Raw genomic sequence first — 27,685 nt, 5'->3', positions numbered from 1 at the left:
CTAGTTTTGGCACACCTGGGACCACTGGTAAAACCTTCCCAGGACCCACTAGAATTTGCCTACCAGCCTCATGTTGGAGTGGATGATGTAGTCATATACCTATTACAGCGTGCTCACTCTTTTCTGGATGGATGTAACGGTACAGTGAGAATCATGTTTTTTTTTTCTCCAGTGCCTTTAATACAATACAAACATATCTACTGAGTGAGAAACTGCTCAGAATGGGTGTCAGCACATCTATTGTGATTATCTGTTAGATAGGCCCCAGTTTGTAAGGTTGGGGAATTTCCAGTCTGATGTGGTGGTCAGTAACCCAGGAGCACCTCAGGGGACCGTTATTTCTCCATTTCTGTTCACTCTGTACACCTCAGATTTCCAATAAAACTCTGAGTCCTGCCACCTGCAGAAGTTCTCTGATGACTCTGCAGTTGTGGGGTGTTGGACGGATGGACATTTAGTTGTGGATGGACAGGAGTCAGAGTATAGAGGACTTCTGGACAGCTTTGTGAAGTTGTGCACCAAACAACCTGATCCTAAACATTACACGGTAGTGGACTTTAGGAAGTGTACAACTGTGATTAAACCTGTTACCATCCTGGAAGAGAAAGCTGGCGTTGTGGACAACTACACTTGGGTGTTCACTTGAACAGCAGATTTGACTGGAGAACCAACATGGAGCTGTTCATAAGAAGAGGTTGAGCAGACTTTATTTACTGAGGAGGCTCAGATCCTTTAACATATGCAGCAAGATGATGGAAATGTTTTATCAGTCTGTTGTGGCTACTGTCCTTTATAATGTAGTGGTCTGCTGTGGGGACAACTTCAGTGCCAGAGATGCAAACAAGATAAATAAAATCATCTGCAAGGCTGAACACATATTCGGACACAAACTTGACAGGTTGAAGACAATGAGGGACAACTGATTACTAAACAAACTCCTGTCAATAAATCAGGATAATAATCATGTTCGATAATATAATCATCAGAATCATGTCCTGTTTTTTTGTGAACCACAGATGTCTGAATTATGTTCCCTTCCTTCTACAGTATGAGGTGCTTTGGACCATGTCATGTTCCATGCTATGAAATGCCTGAACCATGACATTTTCCAGGGTATGCGATGCCTGGACCATAGCATGTGTTGCATGCTATGGTCTTCCTGAACCATGCTCTATTGTGTCCAAGTTATACAATATCCTTCTTGGCCCATACTCTGGGGTCTCAGCTTTGCCATCCACATTCCCTGCCAAGCCTAGCTGTGTCCTCTGGTGCAGAGGATTCTCTGCTGGCCCCCCATGGCTAGCTCTGAAAATAGGGTGCTGTTACCAACAGTTGGCTTTGGGGACACAATGCTGCTGCCACCACCCGGCTTTGGGGACACTATGCTGCTGCCACTGTCTGGTTTTGAGGTTACCATGCTCCTGCCAATCCCACCACCGTCCTTCAATCCCACTACCCGTTCATTAGACCCAATCCCTTCCACAATGCTCCATACCATCTCACAGGACCTCCTTCCTTTTATCACAACCATCATTAACCATTTCATATTATTAAGTCATGTTCCTGCTGCTTTTAAAAAGGCAAAGGTTATTCCCATCCTCAAGAAACCCTGCCTGGATCCAGCAGACATTAGCAACTATCGCGGTATAACTTCATTCTTTTATTTTTTAAATTCTTAACTTCTTGACTGTTTACAATCAAATGTCTCTTTATCTCCCACAAACATCCTTAATGATCCCAACCAATCTGGATCCAAAGTGGCACATTCCACAGAGACTATCCCTCTGTAAGTCACTGGGAAGCTTTATTCTGCTGGATCAGCTTAACCCTCATCTGTCCTCATCCTCCTGAACTTGTCAGATGCATTTGACACAGTGAACCAAAAGATTCTATAATCTATTCTTACAAGCCTTGGAATCTGGAACAACGTTGCAATAGTTTGCTTCTTATCTAAAAGATAAGGTCATAAGAGGTAAAATGGAGGGGTTCCACATCTGGCCCACGCAGACTCTCTACTGGTGTTCAACATGGTACAGTACTTGGTCTTCTTCTATTCTCCCTCTGTACCCGGTCTCTTGGTAAGGTCATATCATTGGATGACTTTTCATACCATTGTTATACAGATGACATACAACTTCTTTTCTCATTTCTCTTTCTTAGACACAAAGGTTTCTACCGAGATCTCAGCGTGTCTGGCAGACATATCATCCTGGATAGCAGCTTGTCAGATGAAGCTCAATCTGAGTAAAACCAAACTGCTGTTAATCACTAGAGATTCATCTCTTGGTTAAGACCTTGTGATGTCCTTGGACGGCAATTAGATCACTCCTTCAGCCACTGCCCACAATCTTGGGGTAATTCTGGACAATCATCTGTCATTTTCCCCACACTTTGCTAACCTTACTCGCTCTTGTCAATTTCTTCTTTACAATATCAGAGGAATTTGTCCATTTCTTTCTTTACAGGCTACCCAGATGCTTCTTCAGTCCATTGTTATTTCAAGACTGAACTACTGAAACTCACTTCTGGCAGGTCTGCCTCTGTCCACCATTTGTCCTCTGCAGCTGATCCAGAATGCAGCTGCATGTCTCGTTTTCAACCTTTCCAAGTTTTTCCACACCACCCCACTTTTCTACTCCCTTCACTGGCTTCCTGTAGCTACCCGCATTAAATTAAGAAACCTGATGCTTGCCTACAAAGCTAAAAATGGCCCAGCACCCACTTACCTCTCAGCTCTAATCACACCCCGCACCACACCACGGTCCCTCCGATCCATCAGCAGTGCTCGCCTGGTCCCACCATCTCTCAGGGAGGCAGACATGCATCTAGACTCTTTTCTGTTCTGGCACTTAGGTGGAGGAATGAACCTCCTCTAGATGTCTGTACAGCTGTGTCTTTGGCATCTTTAAACGACGTATATGTTTTCAGTACTTGAACTAATCCCACCCACTTCACCAAAAAAAACAAAAAAAAAAAATCCCCTTGCCCCTTCCACTATGGCACTTACAGTAAGTTAGTTACCTAGTAACCCAGTGTAAGTATCAATCCAATGACGAAAACTTCAAAGTAACCTTTACAACTTCAAACCTAGTGCCTGTACAAAGATTCAGCTCCTTGCTAAATCACAAATCAGTATCTGTGTCAAGCTCCAACTCAGTTCCCATGTTTATGTCCATCTCTGACCTAGTACACATGCCCAGATCCAGCTTCATGCCAAGATTAAATCTAGTCATTCAGTTCCTTGCCTTGCCTTCAGTGGAACCAACATGGGACTGTGGAATGTTGGGAGCCACACCTTAAGTGTTATTACCTTACGTCATGATTTTCCCATATTTGTTTGTTATTTTCTTTTTCTTTTGTGTTTCAGGAGAACTTCTAATTCTTTGTCTTGCATCTTATTCTCAAAATTCTTTGTGAATGTGGCCTTTTTGTCTTTGCCATAGTTTTTGTTAGTGTTACCCCTTGCCTTACCTACAGCTCCTAGTCATAGTCATGTTTGTATTAAGCATTTGTGTGTGTGTTTTTTTTTAAATATGATGTTAACTCTACTTTAATACCACCTACATTCACACCTGTCTCACCTTGATACATGACATAATGGTTTTAAGACATTACAATAAAACATATTTTTCTCCTATTGTTTATTTTTAAAAGTCTTGTGGTTGTTAAAAAATGAAAACAAATTCAACAACCAACCATGTTAAAGGCATGCATTTGGTAAATTAAGTGTGTGATGTTCCAAAAAAAAAAAGGCCAAATGGTAAGCAAACAGATGTTATGATATCTGCATGAATATTTAGGTGTTTATTAAGCATATTCAAGGGTTTCTAACAGAGAGAAAAATGAAAACAATTAAGAGGAGACAAGAGTATTGAAGAGATCACCAGTACTGTGCAAAGGTAAGCAAAGCACAAAAATGGAAAAGAGCAAGTATAACAAAGTTACCAGAAGGACTTATATTCTCCAGCATGCTCAGTAAAACATAACAGCTGTTTTAATTACAGTACTGTGCAAAAGTCTTTAAAAAAAAAAAAAAGAAAAAATGCTTTGGAAACATTTCAACATAAAAGAAAGTTCTATAAAACACTGAAGAACAATAAATTAAACACTAAACAATTAAATACTTGGTAGGTAAACTCTGCTTTAAATTGTTTTGTGACTCTGGTCACACACACATACACACACACACACACACACACACACACACACACACATATACAGACACACACAAACAAACACACAAACAAACACACAAACACACATAGGTTCTTGAGACTAAAAGTACATTCTTCACTATCCCGTAAGTGGACAACACAAATATACTATACTAAAACACAATCAGTATATCTAACATGTTGCCCTACTCTGAAACAATGAAGTATTTAAAAGTACAATATCAACCAGTTTTAAACAAAAGTGTGCTTAACCATTTTCCTAATATAATCAAAACACTCAGACAAAGTAAATACTTACTATGTAAGGAAGAACTAAATATAACAAAAATAAATAAATAAATAAATGAATGAAGGGGATAATCATCAGTCAAAAGCCCATGGATCGTAGTACAGTTACAAATAAAACTATTTTAAATTATACCTGAGAATGATATTAAAACTAGACAACTCAACCTGTTTGTAATATGTCGGATCCCAAGGGCAGGGGCCTAAGGCTCAATTCATTATAAGCTCCTCTGCTTCATCATGTGTCTATCTTATTATTTTTAGAGAGGAAATCAATGGAGCTGGACAGTATATTGTGCTGCACAATGTCTCATCACTCATCAGCTTGTGTCCACGCACACTCCAGACATGAGTGATTAGCCTGATTTTCTAGATCAGTGATCAATTGCTCTGAATGGGGGTCAGCAGCCCCTCTGTCTCTTATTGTCTGCTTCTGGCTTTTTCTCTTTGGGCTTGCAGATTCTTTCCTTTTCATTCCACCCTTATCATGTTGGGAGGTGATTGACGCCAGAGTTGCTTGGACCAGCCACACAAAATCACTGTCAACTTCCAGAGTCCAAAGTCCAATGTTTGTCATTAGCCTACAGATGCTTTATGAGTTCAGTAACCTTATTCTGTTATGGAATTTAATCTGTTGTATGAATGATGAAGGCAAACTCCATCATACACAACCATTAAACCAAATTTCAGCATGGGCTCACTAACACTTTTTAGAGGTTTTTAATTTACCTTTAGTCATGGAAACCAAAAATGTAATTTTAAAGCACCTTAAAAATAAATCAACTTATCATATTTGTTAAAGTCACATATAAAATTATGTTCTTTTACCTTGGGAAATTCTCAAGTTAGTTTTCTAATAGCTACTTATTTTCTGTGCTGCATTTTAATATCTCAGTACATGTTTCACAATTTGTTAAGATTAAGATTAATTCTGAGCTTAATTCTGCGCAGCTGCTTCCTGAAAGCTGCAAAAGATTTAGATACTATAACAATGAAGAAAGACATACTGAAAAGTATTTTTGGTTTTATACTATCATACTTCACCCTAAAAGCAGAAACTATGCCATAAGACATGCACCATGTTTTTTATTTACTATTTTGACCTGTCTACTTGCCTTCTTTCTCTTTTTTCCCATTAAAGCCAGTGTTAGAGTCCCCAATCCAGCCTTATCCTCCTCCCCATGTCCCCTTCTTTTATGACCCTTTCATCCATCACCCTCTTTTCTTTCCTCTGTTTCCAGTATGAGCAATTGTACAGTGGTGGCATTGGGGTAGAGTGCTCCTTCTCTGATGGAGGGGAACATTAATCAGGTGATGCATATCAGAGAAACAGATGCGAGGAAGGAGGAGAAGAATCTGTTCACACGTTTCCGCCTAATAGCACTCAGCCTGTTCCCTCGTTTATTTTGCCACTGTATGTTCATTTATCACTCTGCCACAGAGCCCGAGTAGTATTAGTCCACTCTCCAGTTCTCTCTTCCTAGCCATCTATCTCTCTATCGTTCTTGTTCTTTACTCTTCATGTCTTCCCCCTGCCAATCCTGTCTGTTTTAAACATGCCTTTCTCATTAGTGAAATACCTTCAGCACTTTATCATGGTATTTCTCCCACCCACAATCCCCTTTCTTTTTCCTCTCCATTTCCCGCCTTTATTTCCTGGTTTCTTCTAGCTTTCATTTTGCTATTACTTACTTTTTTTTATATACTGGTTTAGTACAGTGGTTGCTTACAAATATAAAGGTGACCTAAATGGTCATCAAGCTAATGCATGAATAATACTGATGATCAGTGTATTAAATGGCTGCATGCATAGTCATTACAAATAAAGCTGTTGGTACCTGATAGTGCCAGCAGACAAATGGCCGTAGGATCCACTGGTGGATGAGCTGGGTCTTGAGCTGTTCAGGATGCTCACCAGGGAATTTGGTGACTTCCGAATCATTGCTTGAAAATCAAAATTTGAGTCTGAGTGTGGTGAGCCAGGAAGGGGGCGTTTCCTGCCCTGACGGGCAAGAAGTCTTGGACTGGGAAAACGAGAACCTAATGAAAGAAAGAAAGTCTAATTTAAACTTAAATTAGCATTTAGCATTAAAGGTGTCCAGGGACATATCCAGTACTAAAGTAGTTCAAAGCTTTGATTAACACCATTGCCCATTTTTTTTTCAATTAATGGTAGGGATTTAACATGACTCTTTTTGACATTCACTATTGTGACTGTTCTTTCTCTGCATGTGCTGTCTAAAATCACTACTAAAGGGCAGTAGAGTCATCAAACTTGCTTTGCTCACAATGTATAACAACTACTTTAGTTAAGGACCCATAACACATACATATTAAAACAATAACTTTAACCCGTTTTTGGTTAGTAACTTGCTAGATGATCAGTGTTTAACCAAACAAAATTCTGAAATTTCATAGGATATTAAACCATGCTACTTAGTATGATTGTTTAACATCAGAAGCCAGACAAAAAAAATTTTTTTTTGCATTCCCCCATCATCTGGAGGTCAATTCAAAAACATTGGAGCAATAGAAAGTTTCAACCAAAGTCTATAAAAGAACATTGCAGACTATTGACAACTTAGAATGCAATTCATTTCTCTAACTACCCACCACTCTGAAAGGTAGGCTTTGGAGAGAGACGTTGGGGACATATAACTCCAGTGTCACAGCATAATGTCACTTTTGCTGCATCTCACACTTACCTAGGAGAAACATTTATGTTTAACCTGTATGGGTCATCTGCAGACAGACAAGGAAGCATTGTTCAAAGTTCCTTCAACATGGTTTACTTATTAGGGACACATAGATAAAGCTATTATACAGTATATGTTATACATTGGTTTTGTAAAGCTTCTTTGTGACAGTGTCCGTTTTTAAAAACATATACAAATGAAATCGTATTGAACCGAATTATCCAAAATTCTCAAAATCAGTCCTATTGTTTGCAATTATTTAGCCATTGCATGCATATCATTTTGCTAAATAACAAAGGTTTACAAAACTACATCTGAACAAACAACAAGGCTTCTGGAACAGTGTCTTATGAACACATGAAATTAAAGTGGAGCCTTAAATGTTTGCCTTAATGCCTAGTGCCATGGTTGGCAAAAACCAAACAGAATTTTGGTTTGAAAATTTGCAAAAACACCTCATAACCACCATCAAGTACAACATTGGAGGGGTGATGATTTGGATGTGGTTTTGCAGCCACAGGACCTGGGCACCTTGCAATCACTGAGTTGACCATAAACTCCTCTGTGTACAAGAGTGTTCTAAAAGTGGATCTACAACCATACAAATCAATGGGAGTACCTAGTATTGCATGCACGTTTTTTTTTCCCTTTAATTTACAGGTTGTTATATTTTCACGCAAAAACACATAAAATGGAAAGAGGAAATACTTTGAATTCTGTTTCTGGTTTACCCAATATTTTTGGCCCTTAATTTGTCTGCTTTTTCTATACTGGTCTTACTGGTACAATCGTCAACAATATAGAAAAGTGTAGATTAAAAGAGATTTTAATTTCACACACTTTACCATCTCAAAACACACACACACACACACACACACACACACACACACACACATACACACACACACACACAAAACATAACACAGCAACTTTCCCCTCACCCATGTGTCACAGCAATATTTAATCACATTTAATTTCCTTGAATAGTCCTTTATTGGTGAATCAAATTGCAGTGGTTTGTTTTTGAAAAGCCTTCACTAGAACGCAGCTTCGAAGGAGACAGGCCTACTTGCACACAATGACAAGTATCTACAGATTAAGAAATGACTTTTGTTGTCTTTTCACTGGAAAATGTCACAAACAAGAAAGGAGGGACATAAGTGTGTGTGGGGGGAGAGTGACGCTGAGGCGATGTAGCTTCTTTGTTGCATGGAGTGACACAATGACTTTATGACTCATTTTTCTCCTTCAGTTGTTTTATTTTATCAGAAAGCAGAAGCAAGCAAGCAAATAAGATTACTCTCAATCCTCTCTCTCTCTTTCTCCCTCTCTCTCACTCTCTCCTTTGACAATTCAAGCATTTACAGTGCCTGCCATTCATATGTAAATTACTAGATGAGTGTGTGTGTGTGTGTGTGTGTGTGTGTGTGTGTGTGTGTGTGTGTGTGTGTGTGTGTGTGCGTGTGTTTGTGTGTGTGTGTGTGTGTGTGTGTCCATATGCTTGCAGCATGTTCACATTCACATTCTGTTCACAGCTCTGCTCAAAGGCTTTCAATGGATTTAGATTTTGATGTGTGGGCTTTCACTTAGTCTTGGATGATATGACAGCTGTTCAAAATGATGAATCTGAGAACAAAATCTAAATTCACTATATAATACATACAATCAGCAATAACCTTTAAGCCCCTGACAGGTAAAGGGATAACAGTGATTATCTTGTTATCACATCACCTGATGCGTGATTGGATATATTAGGCAGCAAATAAACAATCAGTTCTCAAAATTGTTGTCTTTATAGAGAGAAAAATGGACAGAAACACAAGAATCTAAGTGACTTTGACAGTGGGCAAATTGTAATGGCCAATAGTTCAAAGTATTTCCAAACCAAGAGATCGAGTGGGGTGCCCCCTGGTATGCTATGGTGATATAGTACAGTGGTACTTTACCTCAGCATACGAATTTGATCCATTCCTTAGTTTTTAAGGCAAAATTTCGTGTAGTGAAACACATTTTCCCATAGAAAATAACGTAAGGGCAGATATCTGTTCCAGCCACCCATAAATATTACCAATATTACTTATTTCCAACACTATAATATATTTTTGCATATAAAAACAATTTAAACATTTAGAAAAGACATGTAAATGAAGTAAAATATAAAATAAATTGATATTAAACATCACTTAACCTTAACTTATAATATCTCTTGGCACCAGCTGCTCCAAAACTTAAAGTGTCTCTCTTTTATTCTGGCTGACGTCCTTCCTAACTTATGCTGCTATGTCTTCACTAAATCTTGCACAAAACGTTCCAACCAATATATATATATATATATATATATATATATATATATATATATATATATATATATATAAACCCTCTTTGTTTGGCTTTCCATTGACAAAAAATATTAGAATAGCTCTTTGACACACCCAAAACGGGATGTATGTGCAACCGTACAGTGGTTAATCAATCGGACTGTAGGTCCTACCGTCGCCGCGCTCGGCGGTACCGTTTGGCTTTGTGCGTTTGCTGGCTTTTACCGTTGAGTGGCGCTATATAACTACAGACTGACGCCTCGTGCCTTAGTTCATTCTCTGCTGGATTAATGAGACACGGAGTTTTAGAACTGCACGTAGTAGCGGATAAAATCAAGTAAAACATTGTAGTTAAACAAATTCATAATCACAGAACTAAAATCACAGTACAAATCTAAAATTCAAATTAAATTAAATCTTATTAGGATCAAATTTAAACAAAATAAATGTTAACACAGTGAGCCTTTAAATTTTATCACGTGTAATTAGAAAAGACGCGTGTAGGGTTTTGTGTCGTCTTATATCTTGTGTTCTTTAAATTTATAGTAGATTTATTAACTAAAATAAATGACCATAAAAATTATAACATTGTCAGGACGTTCTACTGCGTCAGCTAATGTTGGTCATTCAGCCCCGCTTGTGTTTTTGCGTTATTATAAGAATGAAATGCAGTAGACTGATATGATCTGTAACGGATTCGACCCATGTTGCACGGGCGGCACCATAAAGCACGGACACGAGGCGAGGTCTTACGGGAAAAGGGCCATTTATTTAAGTAAAATGGGGAAGGAAAGTGTTGAAGGAGGGAGAAAGGAAAGAAAGGGATAAAGGTTGTGCATGTGCAGTTCCGGGGGCTGTGCCACACTGGCATGCGGGCACACAGCTGACGATAAGTGTTGGTGCGCGGAGTGGCAGAACTGAGCACGCGGAGGCAGCGCTTCTCCCGCTGTCGATGGCCGGCGCGAGTTCTCGCTGACGTAAAAAAAACTTAACACAAACGTCCTCGCAGCCTTTTCCTCTTCAGCAGCGGGGCTGCGAGGGCGGGCACGGTGCGGGAGTGAAGATGCCGCGGGAGCTCGCGCAGCTCTTTCTCGCGCTGTCCTCAGCGCGGAGATCAAAGGGCGGAATTCTAGTGTCCTTGTTTAAAGTGCCTGGCCGCGTCACATCTCCCCACTGACATGCTTCTTTCATATTCTCCATTACATTACGTACTTCCCAGACCTCAGACAAACCTCCGCGCCTTGCTTTTATAATGCGGAGCAAGCCCGAGATCATATTAACGTTAATTATCGCCAGCCGGCACAAATAAGCGGCCCCGTCCCTTTGGTGCCTATTCAGGGAGCCTACGGAGTGAGGGAGTAGTTATAGTAGATTTGGGCGTACACCCATCACACGCGCACGCCGTGGCAGATCATCATAATTGTCCTAAACTTGTATTTCATAAGGATTTCCGAGCGGAGGTACAGCGCAACGGGGGTCATTATTTACTATTAAACATTAAACGAATTTACAAAACTTTATACGTGCGATTAAGCGCTGATTCTACATAGGAAAGTAAAGAAGAGGATCCTGATGCTCAACATTCCGGAGACCAAACCCCATTTAAATTAAATTAACAAATATTGCATGTAAATAACAATAGCCCACGTTTAAAAAAGCATTTTTATTTAGATTATAAAAAAATAATCCTGCATCTGTTTTAGGTGTTCCAGCTGCCACTGTTCTAGAATTCAAATTAAATCAAATCTTATTAGGATCAAATTTAAGCACAATAAATGTGTGAGCCAGTGAGCCTTTTGATTTTATCACTTGTAATTAGAAAAAAAGCGTGTATGGATTTGTGTCATCTTATTTCTTGTGTTCTTTAAATTTATAGTAGATTTATTAACTGAAATAAATGACCATAAAATTAAAACAGTGTTAGGACGTTCTACTGCGTCAGCAGATGTCGGTCTTTCAGCCCCGCTTGTGTTTTTGCGTTATTATAAGAATGAAATGCAGTAGACTGTTATGATTTGTAACGGGTTCGACCCATGTTACTCAAACAACTCAGTTCAGGTGTAAGTAAATGTCTGTGCTGTTTGGGGGAGGGACGTGCTAATGATTTGTTCGGCTCTGTGTGTGTGTGTGTGTGTGTGAGAGAGAGGGGGGTGTCGCGGTCGTTTTCAGTGAAACAAAGGCTCAGCTGAAAAATGTTAGGCACATCAGTCACTTAACCCCCAATAAAAGGTATTTGAGTGTTATGATAGTTGTAATATAACAGATGCGAACTGAATACTAAACCTAAACCAGGCACGGAGATTAATGAACCAAGATAGCCCCCATACCCGTTAAAAAACAAAACAAAAAAAACAAATAATATTATTGTGTATAGACTGATTAAAACAATGCAATTTATGCTATCATAAGGAAAATAAGTTCTTCCATTCCAATGATTAAAAAAGGTAACAATGTCAACTTTAGAATCTAGAATCCAGGAGATTAAAATTACACAAATTGAAATCACTGAAAGTCTCCAGAAGAGCCTCAGATTCAAGAGGTTTTTAAAGTGGGGAGAAATGCATTTCAGTTCCTCTGAATGTATAGGTGAGAACAGCCGATTCACACCTGGGGATGGTGAATCATTTGTATTTGAATGTTGTCTGGCATTGTAAAGCACTATAGTGACACTAAAAGAACAACCCAGGATTAATGGGAATTCTTATACTGCATAAACATTATTTAGCACAAAAAAATTCCTCGCGTTTGGGAAAACTATGCGTGCGGTTGAGCGCTGGTTAGACTATAGGAAATTAAATCGGAGGGTTTTTATTTAGACTATTAACAAAATAAGGCGTGCCAGCTGCCACTTTTTAGTTAGAAGTTTTCAATACAAAGCTTATAATGCCCACATGACATGACGGAATAAGGCACGGCTGGTGATGATTGGGGTTTGTTGGGTTACAGTGGATTTTACTACACGGTGTGAGTGCAATGGCCATCCGTCTGCTCGCGCTGACTCTGCTTCCCCCCTCCCACCTCTCGCTCCCCCCCTCCCACCTCTCGCTCCTTTGAAGTTACTGGGGCGCGTTCCATTTGCCTTGCTTGCATGCCGCACTTCCGCGTTGTTGCACGCGCGCTGCATACACAGCGCGTAGTAAAATCCACTGTAGCCCAACAAACCCCGAGTATTTTCTAGCGCGGAGTGCAAGCCCGGGCAACAATAGCAACGATAGCTCACCAGTCATGTGTAATTCTGCGGTCCCGCTGCTTCGCATGTCTGAAGGGGAGGCCGCCTAACTAGTGAGCGAGGAGCGATATTGATTTGGGCGCACGCCGTGACAGGCTGAAAAAACTGTGTCAGATTAATGTGCAAAAACTATATAATAAAACTATATAAGACTACATGCCTTTATAAGACTTAACTTTTATTTAAGCGCACTCACAATAACGAAAAAACGTTGTGATTTTGTAAGTGTTGTAAGCTGTGCTGCTCTGTATTGTTTTTGGTAACCTTGAGCGCGTCAGAAAATGAACGCAAACGTTTATTTAAAGTCTGCTTGCTGTTTTCCCGACGCGTTCATAATCATTAGTCTACTTCTGCCGGTGCGCTCTGGAAAACTTAATGCATGCGGCTGAGCGCTGATTAAAACTATGGAGTAAATTAAAGAGTAGAATCACGATTCTGAAGTCCTGAGCCCAAACCTCATTTAAATTAAATTAACAAATACTATAAGTAAAAAAAACAATAGCCCACGTTTAGAAACCGTTTTTAAATTCTTTCCGACATGAGTTGGCCCGGTGTTATGCGCAGAGCGCCGGGAGATTTCCTGAAGCTCAGAAATCACTGGGCCTTTTTTCTAAATAGCCGCTATCTTTAATAACTTATGGAGGTTTTGAGCTGTATTTTTGAGGTTTTTTCCTGCCTAAACAACTCTTAAAACTACACCTGTGACACAATAACAGTAATATTTCAAACATTCTGCAGGCTGATATTTGGAGAAAGGAAAGAATAATGAATAAACCAGTTGTTGGGTCAAAATAACCCAACCAGGTGTTCATTCGTAAACTACATCTCATATGAGCCAACATGAGCAACCCAACAATGTGTTTAAAGTACCTGAAATAATCCAGAACTTAAATAACAATAAACCGATACAGAGATACGCTGTATAACGGTCACTGTTGTATTTACGGCAACGAGCGAAAATGTCACTTTGCGCCACCTGGCGGCCATTTTACGAATGACTTTGAAATGCAACTAATTTATTTTGGCCGCTGACGTTTTTACGCGGCGGTGAGCGCGACGGTAATAACCATTCCGATTGATCAACTACTGTATGTAAGCATTACCGTAAATATGCATGACTGCCTTGGTCGCTCGTATGCTGAAAATTCTTTGCATTCTGGGGCAAATTTCTTGCAAAATTTAGTTCTTCAGCCGACACTGTATCACACTATAATGGTGTATCCCATAATGGGTTATTGGGTTATACTGACTCTAACTGCTGATATCCGTGCATGAGCTACTGTATCAAGGGAGGCAACAAAGGACATTTGCCTTATCATTTGGAGATCTTGAGCTTTCCTTCTACCCCCTACTAGACTGAACAGTAGTGCATTGAGCACAGATCCCTAGGGGGCCTCAGTGCTCAGTGTGTGTGAGCCAACCCAACCCAAACTGAGTGATATTTAAACAATATCCTCATCAGAACACAGACAGACCTGGTTTGATCTATTTTATGAACAGAGCACTACTAATATCCAAGTGAGCTACTACTCTCTTTCTAAGCTTAAGACTTTCCATAGTGCTTCTCTCTAGTTGCTTTCACGCTATATCTCTATATCATAAAAGAGTGCTTTAAGTGCTAATTTGGTTTGGGTGGAACACGCATTGTTGAAACAGGATGAGTTATTACTCAGGCTCGATCATAGCGAGTATGTGAAGTGGAGAAAGCCTTTACATCTCCATCAGAAAAACAATGGCCCTAATTGTTTTGTTCCAGTCTATTAATCTTAAACAGTGCCACAGTAGAAAGGATTTTTTCCATGATGAATAGTGGGACATTCCAATTCCCACTTAATAGCAATTAATTTTCTGATACCAGTGCAAGTTTGGCTAGTTTTAATTAGGTTGTAAGGAAATGGGAGACTAGATGACAGAGAAAGAACGCTAACAAGAGGCTGACTAAATGTTTCCATCAAAGGCAAACAGGGGAGTCAGTACAACCTTTCGTGAAAACTGTGTGCCTTAATTTCCCATGTACACTTAAAAAATATCTAATTACCATACACACACACACACACGCGCACACACGCATAAGAAAAAGGACACCTTTGATGTATTGATTTCTCCTCTTCACAGTCAAGAGTAAAGTCACAAATTATGTATATACAGAATGGTCATTAGTCTTTGTTTGACATTAGATACAATAACTGAGTGTACTTGCTCTGTAGAAAAGGTAAACAAAAGTAACTATGTACCTGCTTACTGTAACTGAAAGGTGTAACATACTGATACAGTACATTGGGTATACTGTAAGTTAAAAATCCGTTATATGTGGAGTGCACAGGAATGATACTCCCAGCCAAAACATGGTCTTGGTGCTAAAAAGTGTCACGCCTAGGTGAAAAAGTGAATTTTTAGATGGGATCATGCCTAATCCTTTTTGTCTCCCGATCCATGCTTTGTTTTTTGTAAATATTAATACACTATTTTTATCAGAGAAAAAGAAACACATTTTCTAAATACAATTTCATGTCCTTTTATGTATTGTATGTAACATTTTTTTATTTAAATCTTTTAATGATTTAAATTGTCATTCAGATGAAATTTGGCCAATTAAATATTTCACATAAAAGGACATAAACCTGAAAATTTTTCTAAAATGCTAAACTGTTAAGATATTGAAACATGAATTTGACATAAACCAATTTAAGCAACAATTTTTACAGGTCGTATATTTCTAGAAGCTTACACCATTTTTAGCATCAGTACTCATGAAGAAATGCAGTATGAATAATTTGTTGTTTGAAGCGAGACAGTATAACAGTATGGCCATTTTTCGGCTTCTTTGGCACACACTTTTTCTGTATTATGGGTATAACATAAAAATATAATAAAATCAGCACCAATACTGCGCTTTGGCCGTCTGTGAGAGAAAAGAATATATATTTTTGTAAGAGCTTGAAGAGCCAGTCATTTGTAAAATGTATGTAATGCAAGAGAACCTATAAAAACAAACGGAATGGTAAGAAATATTGAAATTGAACGTTTGTTGATTGGAGTCACCATGTCAATTCAGGCATTGTAACGGAAAGATAAAGCTTTTCTGAGTTTATTTTATGAGCAGCAGTTCTAAAGACGCAGCTTCCCATGTTAGCTTGCACCTTTCCTGGCTGGTAGATGTTGATGAAGGGGAAATGCCCTGACAAGACAGATCAGAGTGACAAAGTGTGTAGTCTGAACACTCACCTTCCAGAGCCTGGAGGTATTCCATGTGCAAAGCATTGGTCCCTGCTCCAGTGGTAGAAATGGTGGAGGAACTGATGTCAGCATAAGGGCTACGGTGACCTGCAAGCAGTGCCATTTGATGGTAATATTCTGCAGTGGTCAATCCAGTGTGCGGTGCTGCAAAAAAAAACAATAATGATATGGAGAGAAGAAAAAAACTCAGTCATAGTCATAAAGATAAGGTTACTTAATTCTAATTTATACCAGAGCGCTGTTGAATAATTCATTCAAATTGGTCAAAAGGAATTGACTAATTTTTACATTTTTAGCTTTGACAGTTCTTCTACAAAATTATACTGTATTGTATTGTGCTAATTCTAATACACTTACACAGAGACATGTAAAGCTGCATGAAAAAATCAACATGTAAAAATTTGTATTTGTTGTTTAAACTTAGCCAGCAGTGTAGTAACACCAGTAAACATTGATTTCCCCAGGATACGAAAAGTGAATTTAGAAACCAACACATAAATTAGCACATGACAAAGAGCTCAGTGAATAAAGTTGAACTTGGGAAAGATGCAAGTCTGAGATGCACTGACCTGTTTCTTTTGAGATTTTTTAATTTTATTTGGGACTTGTACAGTATGCTTATTTTTCTTTAAATAAAAAAAAAATTTATGCATTTGAGCAGGTCATACATACATAAAGACACACACGTAGACCTCTGCTGTTCTGTTACTTGTCCTTTGCAAACTCCAAATTCATTAATATTAAAATTTGGGAAAAAAAAACAAAACTTTGGTTCATCCCAGTTCGTATTACCAGACATATTACATACGTACTGTATATTAAACACAACAAAACTTGTTAGCTATCTGGCTGTCATAACTTGTTTGTTAAAACACAATATTCTATGGCCAATTCGAGAAAGGGAGGAAACTAGTGTACCCAGAGAAAACCCACCAAGCTTGGGAAGAACATGCAAACTCCATGCACACAGACCCGAGGCGGAAATTGAACCGGCATGCCGCCAACATGAAACGACTTATTATAATAATAAACAAAAAACATAATAATCACCGACAAATTATTTTGGTATAGAAAGAATAAAACACTTTAGGATTAGCTTTCATTGGAACTCCAGAAAAAAAAAAAAAAAAACTTGACAGATCTTCTAGTTATTTCATGTTTTATTAGAATGCTTCACGCATCATTGTTTTTTCCCCTATTACAGAACACCTCAAATTTTATTTCTTACATGGATAATACTGTTGTAAAAATCTAATTTAAGAGCACAGCCAAAATGACTGACTCTATGTTAAATATATTAATTCAGGGTAATAATGGGTAATAAATAATGACAACATACTATTCAACCTGCATTTGTAAATATTCTCCATAAGTAACAATAACTTCTGATTTGTCTCCATATAATGTAATGTGCATGCATGTTTGACAGACATTGTTTACACCTTTCAGAATGCATGAATTGTTGTTAAGGTAATAGCATTATTTATGCTAAATTGCTATATCTATATTATATATAGCTCAAGGGATATGAAAAATATTATAATCAATAAATCACACTTCCTTAAATATCCTTAATTAAATGTCTTTAATTTATTTCCATTGATCACATTCATAAAATAACTGCAGAAGAAAGCAAGGTGTATTTAACCTCGTATGCAAGCACTCAATTCAAGTCTCAGGGCAATCAAGTCCGGGACTGTATTTGTTTTGGTAATGAACAGCTTGATAACATATCAGGCCATACGAGTTCCGAGTTCCTATAATGCAGAGAAGATAGGCAGGAAGGTGTTATCGTGAGGTGCTGAACTTCACACTGCATCTTCTCAGCATGCATTTCATCCCCTCTCACTGGCAAAGTTAAAACTCTATTTAAAAACAAATGGTCCAAATCTCCTCGGATCTGCATGCATAAACAACAGAGGTATGCTTGGCATTTTACTCTCTATCTTCTTTACTCCATCTTTGCCTCTTACCCCGCCAAACACACACACAGACACACACAGACACACACACTATCCTTCTGTTTGGTTTTGGGGGTGCAAATGCAAAAATCATTTTAGCTACACTGTGTTTTGGCAAATCCCTGCTCTATCCCAGCTCCAAACTGAAGAGGAAAAATGAGGAACACATAAATAAATAAACAAACAAGGGACTAAAATTTAGATAGTTGCCCAGTCTCTATGCCTGGAATAGGCATCTCAGATTGGCTGTATAAATGAAAGAGAAAAATTCCAAATGAATTTGACATGGGTATTATATCTATAAGTGGATTGGATGGGGTGAAGGGTTGCTATGCTAATTGTCTCTGCCTTGCAAATCTAAAAGTTTTTTTTTTTTTTTTTGCCCTTAGCAAAATGTTTTGTGGAGTGCTCTGGATGGGTTGGCAAGTTTGAAGATGTGAAGAGCTGTGGGTGGCACACTGGCTTTTGGAACAGAACAAAATAAGCCAGTTATTCAGTTTGCCACAACAGCCTGAGGAATATCAGTAAGGCATAGACAGAAGTTTTGCTTAGACAATCAGTATTCTTAAAATGGAATAAGAAAAAGAAACATAATATTGCAAATACATACATACATACATACATACATACATATTTCAAAAATATAAAACAATACATCTGGCATTAGATAACAAAAACAACAGTCTGTTGACATGAAGGTCAGCTGTTCTGGAACAGTTCTTGCAAGAACAGTATTATCAAGTGTATTCGCAAAACTTATCAAGCTTAACTGGCTCTCATAAGGCCCTTCCCAGGAAAGCGAGACTAAAACTTGCCTCTGCCTCAGAGAGGATGTTGATATAGAGTTACCAGTCTCCGAAATCTCCAATTACCAGCACCTAAGATTCGAGCTGTTATAAAGGCTTTACAGGGCATAAGAGGACACACATCTTAATATCAACTATTCAAAAAAGATTATTATGGATGCCTTTAGCAAAGGAAAAAATCAGGAAAGACAATGGAATTAGAAGTTGTGTCCAAACAATTGACTGGTAGTGTACACACACACACACACACACACACACACACACACAGTGTGTAATAGATACACACTGATAGTAATAGATCAGCAGTACTGGAATTAGGGGACTGGCAACTGTGGGATGATGTTACAGAACAACTTATGAAATGATTTCACAATACAACTTACGAGTATAATACTAAATGCTTAAACTAATAAACTTAATAGACTTAATGTATAATGTTTAACTAACAGACTTCCTTGACCGACTCTCGAAGAGGTCCATCCAAAAGCGGTCTTTACTGCATATGTTACAGTTTCTTGCATAAATCCACTGTAGTCACGGCAAGTCGTTTGCTGTGTCCTGTAGCTTCGGTAGATTATAGTTACAACAACTTATTTTACTGTATCTTTTAGCTTAAAGTATCACGGTCAAAAGCTTGTGTTCTCCACACCTTTCTGTATCCTTCCGTGTCTTAACAACAACTAAACAAGTAATGTGCGTGATAGACATGCAGCTACACAACTGTGGGATGATGTCACAGAACAACATACGAGTATAATACTAAATGCTTAAACTAATAAACTTAATGGATTTAATGTATAATGCTTAACTAAGAGACTTAATGCTTAATGCTTGACCAGTAAATTGAAATGAAATAAACACAATGACAAATCACAAAAATGAAATATGGCCCTTACAATTTGGATTAGTGGACATTAATTGATGCTTTTGATCTGTATCTGGATATTTTTTCCAATGCATTATTGCCACATGTTTGACATAATTGCCTTATCTGCACCAATATACCCTCAACAAGAGTCGATGTGTTTAATGAGTGTTCATTTTTTAAAATCCAATTAAAACATCATGCACTTCGATCTGCAATAAATAGCCAGAGTAAAATCAGCTTCACTGAATGACTATTTCTTCTGTATCTGGAGCTGCATTTCAGGGGCAATGCCAGATAGCTAGTGCTATGTGTGTGCTTCACTTTTCTGTTAGGGTACACTGAAATTTAGGTGCTGGTCACCACAGCTAAATTTAACATACACACACACACACGCACGCACGCACGCATGCACACACAGGTTTGTGCACATTTCAGCCTCAGAATCAGAGATCACAATATCCTGTGTCAAGTTATCATTCCAAAGTCCTCTTTTCAGATGAAAGAAATTTTACGTTTGATTTGGAAATCAAGGTCTCAGAGTCTGGAGGAAGAGTGGAGAGGCACAGAATCTTGAAGTTGCTTGAAGTCAAGTCTAAAGTTTCCACAGTCTGTAATGCCATGTCATCTGGTCCACTGTGTTTTATGAAGTCCAAAGTCAATGCACCCACCGCTGAGGAGATTTTAGAGTACTTCATGCTTCCTTCATGTTTCACAGACGACTGTTGCATCACAAAGTTGAGCGAGCGTACAGGCAGAGTCGAGCGCGCACAAAAGAGAAAAGAGAAAATTGATGTTGTGCGCACATGCAGAAAAGACATTGAGCGCTCAGGGGAGACACTGCACTGTGCATAGAGTGCTTTGTCTCCCCTTTAAAATGTTAAAACTGTGCACTCAGGATTTTGGCATGAATATAATGCCATTTTCAGGAGCTGACTTTTGTGAGTAAATCTCAATATGCTAATTGACAGAATATACTGTACGTACTTATATAAAAGTAATAGAACAGTAACATGTTACTTTATATAGTAGCTAGTAATACTAAAAGATTTCTGTTATATTTCTGATAGGAAATTATAGTAGTGATAGTGATATGTTACTTCTGCTGAAAAGTAACTAGAAATTACTTTTATTAGTAAATGAAGGTGTTTACATGCCGCTTAAATAGTGAAAATTATTCAAATGTGATATTGCATTGATTGTTTAAAATATTTTATGTTTCTCCAAGTATTCTCTTAGTATGCCTTCTCTAATATGTCTTATTATTTTTTTATATGTGTTGTCCAGTGGTAATTAGTAAACTATAAAAAAATAGTACAAAAAAGTAAAAAAAAAAGTACAGTTAAAGGTACCCTATATTGCACAGCCAAAAAAAGTCTGAATTTAAAGCAAATAGGTAAAAGTCTTCTATTGGATAAATACTGCGGTAATTAATGTGACAGGATTCATCAGGCTTAAATTGTAAAAGAGTAGTTCAGGGAGCATGATGCATCATTTTCACACATGGATTGGCCACCACAGAGCCTTGACCTTAACCGCACTAGTAATCTTTTTGATGTGCTTGAGAAGGCTTTATTCAGTGGTCTGTCTCTCCCATCATAAATACAAGATGAAAGAGAAATGAATGTAACTCTGGATGATAATAAATGTTGTGTCATTACAGAAGCTTATTGAAATTATGCCATGAAAAATGTGTGCTGTAATAAATGCAAAATGTGGTCCAGCTGAATATTATGTGCTTGAGTTTTTTAAATACTGAAATGTGACATTTACAAGTATAGCACGAATACATTGAATAATTAGTATCCTTACTACAGAAACAATTGCGGAATATACTAGTTTACTTACGTTTACTTAACAAAATAAACTTGAAATATACATTTGGTAAGGATGGCATCACACATGCTGGATTTCAGTAAAAATTAAGAGGAAGCCAGGCATCCTGTGTAATTTTAAAGCAACTGTCTGTTATTTATTCACTGGGGTAATTAACCTTAAATAATGAGGCGACTTGCATGTTTTTGACTGTGGGAAAAAAGAACCCAGAGAAATATTTTTGAACTGATGACATGCTGAAGGAAAGAGAATAATAATGACCTAAGTACACTTTTGTATAGCTGGTACATAAGTCAGCCTATGTGGGATGGGAAAACGTTTTGTTTCAGAGGCAATTATCTGTAGCTTCTGAAAAGGAGGCTCCAGCCAGCCTCTTTCATTAATTGAACTCAACACTTAAATTAAAGCCCCTGACTGTGCAGTAGGCCAAAAGGCCATCACAATGAAGCACCCCTTTTAAGACAGCAGGTTCCTGCAAACCCTGTAATTGATTTTCCATTCTTGCTCTGTGCAGTGAACCCAAACAGCTCCCTGTAGGCCTGAAGCTTCAAGTCCATGCTGCTTGCCTTCCCTCTTAGGTTCCTTCCATGTTGTGCCCTTTGCCCTAAACCCTGGGCTGGTACCTCCTCCTTCACTTTAACTTTGAACACGAACACTACACTCACTTGTTCTTTCTTCAGGCAACGACATATGAAGAGGATCAAAGAGAATGACCCAGCAACAATCACACATGCTGAGATCAGTGCTGCGAAGTAAAGAATATTGTTATATAAGAGTTTGCAACATAATAGCTATACAAGGTTGATAATATTGTCACACATATTTTGTACAGTACATTTGTACTTGACCAATCCACAAGCCAATTACAGTCTGGCCTTGAGCCCCTACAAAATTATCAAGCCTTAAGCATAACATTTGGAGTGCTTTGCTTGTCACTAGGTTGTCACTGTCTTTTGTACTGTTAAGAGACAATGTAAATATAATGTAACATTAAACAAATAGATATCTGAAAAGTGTGGTGTGGATTTGTATTTAGCACCCCTGAGTGAATATTTTGTACTGTAGAACCACCTTTTGCTGCAAGACTTTTAGGTTATGTCTCTACATTTACATGTAGGCATTTGCTAACATTTATACATTCATCTTACAATCAATTCGGACAAGTTTCACTGTCTCAGCTAAAGAAAAGCATTCCCACAACATGATGCTGCCACCACCTGAGTTAGTTTTCTACCATACATAGGATTTTGCATTTAGGCTAATAAAGGTTTAGTTCAATCTGACGAGAGAACCATCTTCCACATGTTTGCTGTGTTCCCCACATGGCTTGTCACAAACTGCAAACAGGACTTCTTATGGCTTTCTTTCAACAATGACACACTTTTTGTCACTCTTCTATAAACGCCAGATTCGTGGAGTGCATAACTAATAGTTATCCCGTGGACAGATTCTCCCACCTGAGCTGTGGAACTCTGCAGCTCCTCCAGAGTTACCATAGGCCTCATGGCTGCTTCTCTGATTAATGCACTCCTTGTGTGGCCTGTCAGTTTAGGTGGACGGCCATGTATTAGTAGGTTTGCAGTTGTGCCATACTCTTTTCATTTTTGGGTGATGGATTGAACAGTGCTCCGTGAAATGTTTAAAGCTTAAGATATTTTTTCATAACATAAACCTGATTTAAACTGCTCCACAACTTTACCCCTGACCAGTCTGTTGTGATCACTGGGCTTCACGAGGCTGTTTGTTCACTAATATTCTCTAACAAACTTGAGGTCTTTACAGAACAGTTGTTACTAATATTTACCAGTAAGGTGATTTAGTTAGGGGTATCACAGTAAAGGGGCTAAATACGAATGCACACCACAATTTTCAGATTTTTCTTAGTAAAAAATGTTGAAAAAATGTTATTTTCTTCCACTTTGTGTTGGTCTATCACATAAAATCCCAATAAAATACATTTACGTTTATGGTTGTAATGTGACAAAATGTGAAAAAAGTTCAAAGGGTATGAATACTTCTCCAACACACTGTAGATTGTACTGTTGAGCTAAAACCCTGGACAAAGCAAAAAAAAAAAAAAAAGAATCTGGTGGTCTATGTAATAACATTAAAAAAGGACCCCTGCATTAAAAATATACTGTTGCCTTGACTAACCTGTAGTTGTTGCATTTTTGCTATTTCCTTTCATGCATAATTAATGCCAAGACAAAGTAGTTACATGTTAACACTCCTAGGCATTCGTAACAAATCATTAAGTGGTATTTTTTTGTGCATGAAAACAATTTTCAGAAAAATACTATGTTCTCTGCTATAGAGTGCCTATTACAAGGTATATGAGTGGCTCCCAGAATGGGTCCTCTAGTTCTTACCATCTGCAGGGCTGAGTCCTTTGGCTGCAGAGATCATAGAAAGCGAGGGACTGCTGTGAATTGAGCGGAGGTAGTCCATGTAGGGGTTGATGTATGGGTGTGGGGGGCTAAAAGGTGAATCCACTCCAATGCCTGAGGAATTTCGGTGAGGTGGGATTCTGATGACGGAGAAATCGGAAAATGCAGGGCTGCCTGCCAGTACAGGAGGCCTGGATTCAAGAACACAGAGAGTAAAAATGATTACACTTAATAATACTTAAAAAATGTGTACATTTGGAATTAGCATTGGGCATAAAAATGCTTGCCATTCACTATTGGTTTCTGTTTCTGTGCTTCATCACCTAAGAATGTAGTAGGAAGTGGAGCAAGAAACGACTGGCGACACTATCTGTCATCATATGTGCAGCCAAATCTTAGAGCAAGATAAAATGAGAAAGCCCAAGTTAAATCCAAACTATTTCCCGTTTGTGAACATTTTCTAAGATCAAAGCCAGCGTTAATAGGAGCATCTTAATCAGATGATGACGACCAGGAATTCTCGCACCACAGTGTCTTGCAATGTTTTCTTATATCTAGAAACCCGGAAGTTGCATTTTGTTTAGATTTGTAGACACACTGTCTTAACTAGCAAGGGATGTTTATACTTTTAAATATAGCCTATTAAAATGTATTTCTCATGGATAGATAATCAGTGAAAAAAAAATCAGTGAATGATGGCCCTTAACAGCTGTACTTTATACTAATTATAACGTCATCATGTGACTTTTTGCGCAGGTGTTAACATGTGTGCTTACCCGGACAAGAAAATACTCAAGTCTTGAGACAACACCTCTGGGTGGTTATGTGTGGTTAAATAAAATAGATATTATATCTAAATCTGTCTAAAAGAAATATCCACTGAGTTCAAGATAATTATAGCCGTTATTTACAAAAAAGGTCTTTAGAATAGGAAAACAATGGAGAGGAAATCAGTACAAAGAGCCAGAGGGGAACATATTTGTCCTGTGGAGAACCTTGAAAGAACAGAAAAAAACTCATTAAACCCCTAAAACCTGTCCACACCATCCATTTCCCTGCCAGTCTCAGGAGCTCAGGCATCCACTCAAGTCTCCTCACGGGAAAACCCTTGACTACAACTACTGAACTAATAAAGCAACAGCTATTGGAGTAACGGAACAACCCAATCACTGAACTGTTAAAATAGTTTCATGCAAAGTAAAGAAATAAATGTAATGAACTGCTTTTATTTCTACTATAGTACCCCAAGATAAAATAGACTAGGTTACAGATATTCCATCCTAATCTCATATAGTTTGTCTATTCATTCATACCCAATTTTGTTACAGTACTTAGGGGGAAGATGTACATGTCTGTGATGATCAGGTGTTAACGAATTTGCCCATGGGGTGTACTTAGAAGTGTGTTTATAGACCAACAAATACATACACACATACTGGCCACTTTGTTAGTTCATTAAGGCATGTAGAAATGAAGACAATCTGCTAAAGTTCAAACTAATCATCAGAAAGGGAAAAATTGTGATTTAAATTACTGTGGATACAGCATTGTTGTTGGTGCCAGATGGGCCAGTCTACATATTTACAAAACTGTTGATCTATGTACATGCACAACCATCTCTAGGGTTTACAGTTCAGAATGTTCTAAAAAAGAGAATATCCAGTGAGCTAAAGTTTTTTAAGCACAGAATGCCTTGTTGATTCCAGAGGTCAAAGGAAAATGGCCAGACGGGTTTGAGCTGATAGAGAGGAAAAAGTAATTCAAATAAAAACTCACAACTCATTATTATATTTGAATTATTTTCTTGGCACAATGGTGGCATTTGAGAGCTGGAACAGCAAACAGTGTGATATTATTATGTCATTATGGACCAAGATATCTAAGGACTGTCTTTGGCATCTTGCTGCATCTATACCAGGAAGAACTAGGGCAGTTCTGAAGGCAAATTAAATCTAACAATTATATATATATATATATATATATATATATATATAAATTAGCTGTGATACTGTGGCAATAAGTTGTTTAGTTTATTATGTCTAACATGCCCATATGCATTACCCTCTTCTGCAAAAATATGCATGTGTGCGTGTGTGTGTCTGTGTGGTTGTGTGTGTGTGTGTGTGTGTGTGGTTGTGTGTGTTTGTGTGGTTGTGTGCATATTCCACTTCACTAATTTAGATCAACTGACTAGTTTACAAAAGATTAACACCTACTCATATTTTCCAAGTGTGTGTGTGTTCTCACACACACACACACACACACACACACACACACACACACACACACACGTTCATGATGAATTACAATCTCTCTTTAAGAGCTGCAATACCTACAACATTCATTATTTGATATCATGGCACTTTGCTACAAAATCAATACCTGCAATAGCAGCTTTAACACAATCTTGTAATCAATAGCCCCGGTGGCTGTGACAACAGAAGCATTTACAGAACAAAACCTGAAACATTGCAAACACAAATCTCCATTCACAGCCCCAAACTAGAGGCTTACGTGAAAAGGAATTATTTGCACAAAACATTTTGTCCCACTGAGATGGTAAATGTTTTGTTGTTGAGGAAGTTTAGGCTGGATAAGCAAAACTTTCCATCAGCATGATGATGCATCACGCCTTGGCTGTAAGGATCTAAATGACTTTCACATCACTTCCTTACCCAGTGGAGCAGCGGTCCACTGGCCCAAAGAGACTGATCCTACATTTACAGAAGGGAAAACCCTATATATATATATATATATATATATATATATATATATATATATATATATATATATATAAATACACAGTGGAACCTCGGATTACGAGCATAAATCATCCCGGAAGTGGGCTTGTATTCTAAAACACTTGTAAACCAACTAAATTTTCCCATAAAAATTATAGAAACTTAAATTATTTGTTCTACAGCCCAAAATAAATACATAAAAATAATTAATGCAAAATATTAAGTAAAAATAAAACAAATTAACCTGCTCTTTACCTTTCAAAAAAGTAAAAAAATAAATCTCTGCAGATAAGCGTTTCCCTTTGTGCATGCAGGCGCTGTGTATATATGTGCGTGTGTGTGTGTGTGTGTGAGGCTAGAGTAAGTGGAGACTCTTGCTTTCAGCCCCTCCTGTTTCCCCCTAACAAACAAATGACCCAGCACCTTACCTTACAAAGAGTTTTTACGGAGAGCAGAGTGTGTGTGTCTCTTGTCTTCATTTTTGGGCGCGCATGTGTTTTTGTGAATGGCTGGTTTTACTCACACACACACAACACACACACACACACACACACACACACACACACAGCCGGCACAGTGTCTAATTACGCTCGCGTGCACACACACACGCGGTGAGAATAGATTTTTAACATCTGTATTGAGAATTTATTTTGCCTTACTCGCGCGCACACACGTGTGTTATAAGAAACAGTACACGCGCTGTACACACACGTTTCCGAACACAAAATAAAATATGTTTTACACACACGTAGTCACAGTCTTATAGTAAACAGTACACGTGTGCACAGATGTTGATTATACCAGTAACAGACGAGCACTAAGACCCAGCAGGGGAGACGATTCCGCAGCGCAATAGAGAGAAAAACGGTTGGCTCAGTTGTGATCACGTGACACGCGGCATCAAAACAAGAAGCGCATGCATAAAACATGATACTCAGTGCTTGTAAACCAAGACAATGCTCGTTTTTCAAGTTAAATCTTATTAGAAATCTTTGCTCGTCTTGCGGAACACTTGTAAACCGCGTTACTCGTAATCCGAGGTTCCACTGTATATATACACTACCGTTCAAAAGTTTGGGGTCACTTGCAAATTTCTTTGATTTTGTTTAGTGATTTATTTTCTACATTCTACAACAATACTGGGGATTT

General features: G+C 38.2%; 1 protein-coding gene across 1 annotated transcript in view; it reads right to left on the bottom strand.

Moving 5' to 3' along the window:
* Window positions 1–27,685, bottom strand: part of gli3 (GLI family zinc finger 3) — a 216,674-nt gene that overhangs the window by 34,827 nt on the left and 154,162 nt on the right. Inside the window, exons 5-7 of the mRNA XM_053487870.1 lie at window positions 23,778–23,986; window positions 15,929–16,084; window positions 6,299–6,500 (exon numbers count right to left, since the gene is read on the bottom strand). Of these exons, the coding sequence (XP_053343845.1) occupies window positions 6,299–6,500; window positions 15,929–16,084; window positions 23,778–23,986 (567 nt within the window). The remainder of the gene's footprint in view (window positions 1–6,298; window positions 6,501–15,928; window positions 16,085–23,777; window positions 23,987–27,685) is intronic.

The sequence above is a fragment of the Clarias gariepinus genome, chromosome 26, assembly GCF_024256425.1.
Source record: "Clarias gariepinus isolate MV-2021 ecotype Netherlands chromosome 26, CGAR_prim_01v2, whole genome shotgun sequence".
Classification (NCBI taxonomy): domain Eukaryota; kingdom Metazoa; phylum Chordata; class Actinopteri; order Siluriformes; family Clariidae; genus Clarias; species Clarias gariepinus.
Note: the sequence above shows the minus strand (reverse complement) of the source record. Positions and strands in the feature narration are given on the sequence as shown.